This window comes from Poecilia latipinna, unplaced genomic scaffold (assembly GCF_001443285.1).
Source record: "Poecilia latipinna isolate Pla-1442-1.1 unplaced genomic scaffold, P_latipinna-1.0 Scaffold1626, whole genome shotgun sequence".
NCBI lineage: Eukaryota > Metazoa > Chordata > Actinopteri > Cyprinodontiformes > Poeciliidae > Poecilia > Poecilia latipinna.
Window position 1 is genome coordinate 147,378 of NW_015114242.1, and position 3,406 is coordinate 150,783.

Sequence of the window (3,406 nt, forward strand, 5' to 3'; positions counted from 1 at the left end):
CAACTGCAGATCAATCAATCAATCAATCAATCAATCAATCAATCAATCAATCAATCAATCAATCAATCAATCAATCAATCAATCAAATTTTATTTGTATAGCACATTTCATCAGCAAGGCGTTTCAAAGTGCTTTACATAATTAAAATAAAAACAGCATGTAATAAACAGTGAGAGAAAAAAAAGCTGTAGAACTTTAGTTGAGACGCTGTCAACTGGGACTCCAACCCTTTGGACTTTAGTCAAAACGCCGTTTGACAAGGACTCTAACCCATAGATATAGCTCTTTTAAAATGCACTTGTTTCTGTTATCATGTATATCATTAAAACGTTAACAGTGAAAGAGAAATAAAAAGAAATAAATAGATAAAAAGAAAAAACATTAAAACACCGAAAAAGAAGATAATAGTTAAAGACTAAAGATAGATTTAGACAAAGTGTGAAAAGTTTAAGGGGTAACAGATAAAAAGAGACTTTAAATTTACGTAATACTCTGCTGTAGCAGGTATCAGGTAACGCTAAGGCTGATATTTGTGCCTCTTCATCCAGACTATGTAACAAGTGATGCGATTGAGAAGCTGCAGAAACAGATTGATGACATCGTTCGGGAGCTGAACCTGCTGAAAGAGCACCAAGCTTTACAGACAGGTAGGTTTTTATCAATGAATGTCAAATACAATCCTCTAGGATGTGAGGCCACGTGTCTTCATTACTGGACAGAATCAGCATCTGAATCATTCATTCTTGCCTCCCAGTTTGTCTGAAAGGCACAAAGGTCCTGGGAAAGTGTCTCCTGGCCGATCCAGTGAAGAAGACCTACCACGCAGCCTACGATGACTGCATCGCCAAGGGAGGCAGCCTGAGCACCCCGCTGACGGCAGACGAGAACGACCAGCTTCACAGCTATGTTCGCCAGAGCGTTGGGCTGGAGGAGCACATCTGGCTGGGCGTCAATGACATGGTGACGGACGGACACTGGGTGGACCAGACGGGCTCCAGCGTACGCTTCAAGAACTGGGAGACTGAGATCACCCACCAGCCCGACGGAGGACACGCCCAGAACTGCGCCATCTTGTCCACCACAGCCAATGGGAAGTGGTTCGATGAGAACTGCAGAGCTGAAAAGGCCTCTGTGTGTGAGTTTAACATCGTCTGAGAGTTTTACTGCTGCTCTTTAGACTCTGATATCTCTCTATGCAGATGATATTAGCGTTAAACTGAAACAGATTTAAGCTGCAGTTTTCCTTAGACCTCTGTTTCTACAGGTCATTATAAGAACAGAACATTAAATGACACAGTATAAGCTAGTCACTGGAACCTTTATGTGAATTATAAAAATACTCGTGTTTATGTTAAAATAATTAGTTATCTTTGAACATATCAGTATGGCTTGCCTGTGTGTTGTGTGCTGTATGTAATAAAATCTGCTTTGTAACTGAAGAACAACTGTGTGTTTTCTGTGGCATCTTTCTGGCTTTTATTTCCACAAGCTGTATGTTTGACAGAATATTGATAAATATGTACCGTTGCCATGGGAATCCTCTGGATATGTAAAAAAGGGTTTATATCCTCATTAAAGGAAGACGTGGCAGTGACAAATAAGGCTTAAAGTAAAAACATTTAACACTCAAATGTAAAATGCCTTTAACAATAAAGAATAAATTGTAATGGAAAAATAAGAAAATGCATATTTTCTTCTTCCTTTCTTTTAGAGTAACATCTCGGTTTACCCTCAATTCTTTATTTTAAACATACCAACATAAAAATGTGACAAAAAGAAAACAATATCCAAAAATAATACATTTATGACAAAAGAAAAAAATATATACTGTACAGTTACTAAAAATAGCACAGCTCTGAACATTTCATGAATAAAAAGCCTCCTGAACTTAATAGATGACCGATTATCATAAACAACTTTTGTTAAAATGTGTTTTTTATAGCATCCTGTGACAAATACACTTTCTTTCCATGTTTTTAGTTAGACAAACTAACAATAGTAGCGTATTGTGACAGCTGGAAATCAGTATTTTATGACAGGACCATTTTAAAATTGATTTATTGCAAAATACAGATTTTAATTATTTAATTTTCAATTTCATTTTATTTATATATTTTTACATGAGTCGTTTCCGGAAACAGCTGAGGAGGCAGACAAGGATTTCGCAATGAACACACAAAAATGAAATGGTCTTTCTATGAAAGGTGAAGTTTAACTCAAAGTATGTCAGGCTTGAGAACACAAAAAATACGGATGATCCTTCATATCAACATTGTACACTCCATGTAGTTGTTGGGAATCCCGTGACTCTGTTTAGACCCGAAGAGCGACACAGCGCTGTCATTGCCACCTTCGTCACTGATTAGTTTCCTATTCTCAGGGACAATTTCACACGGCTCAATCACGTCATAAACATGGTCTTCTACAAGGTGTGAGTAAACTAGTGATTTATCAATTTGGGTGTACGCGTTTGTGGGTCTGTTCTGTACATCAGTGCTGCCTGGATCATAGACTGACACATCTGTATGGAGAGCTCTTTTCTTCTTCCTTGTTAGCAGAATAAAAACACAAAAAAAGCGTATATTTTTGTTTTTTACTGATTATCTCTCTCTCTAACATAATGAACTGAAGACAGTTTATAAATGATAAAGGATGGATGGGCAAAGATATTAACTGCTAAACAAGAAAAAACAAGAAAAATAGGCAGAGGGATACTTAAAGGCAGCTATCTTTGCAAAAAACATGTGATGACTTCAGGAAAATGTGCGCTTACCTCCCGCCACATTTCTCAGGTTTTCAACTGCTAGATAGAAAATGAACAGAAAATGAATCAATTACTTATACCAATATCTATTGTATCAGAGAGGGAAAAAAAGACTGACTATGAAAGAACCAAAAGAGAAGACACCTGTAGCTTTGACATTCCACATGTCTTTTCTTTCATTTTATCTTGGAATAAAGCAGAAATCAGTCACTCAGGACTCATCTGACTAAGGGTACCAGGCCAGATTCAGGATGAGGTTCAACCTCCAAAAACATTCAAAACCCAGCTCAGAACTACATTTGAATACTTCTGAGTCTTTAAATTAACAAACAAAGGTCTGAATCACCTTCAGAGTCTCTGGGTTCAGGTCTACCAGACTTCCCCTTTAAAACAACAAACCATCTCCTGTTCCCATTTCACCACATGCAACATTCACTGCATCATAACATTTTAAGCAATTTTCTGCACAAACCTGGGAAAGCAGAGACTTTGATGTTTATGGAGAGTCCATTAGGACTCAGCCTGAGTGAGAAGCTTCTCTGATTCTGTTCTAGCTAGACATCATCAAGACGAACAATCTGGGTAATTGTCCCAGATATTACTGGGATAATTAATATAAGCTTCAATACATGCTGATTGACT

General features: G+C 37.5%; 1 protein-coding gene across 1 annotated transcript in view; it reads left to right on the plus strand.

Annotated features, from left to right (window-relative positions):
* The window catches only part of clec3ba (C-type lectin domain family 3, member Ba), a 7,318-nt gene extending 5,873 nt beyond the window's left edge, over positions 1–1,445 (plus strand). Inside the window, exons 2-3 of the mRNA XM_015059402.1 lie at positions 549–647; positions 755–1,445. Coding sequence (XP_014914888.1) covers positions 549–647; positions 755–1,155 — 500 coding nt within the window. The 3' untranslated portion in view covers positions 1,156–1,445. The remainder of the gene's footprint in view (positions 1–548; positions 648–754) is intronic.
* Positions 1,446–3,406: the final 1,961 nt, after the last annotated feature.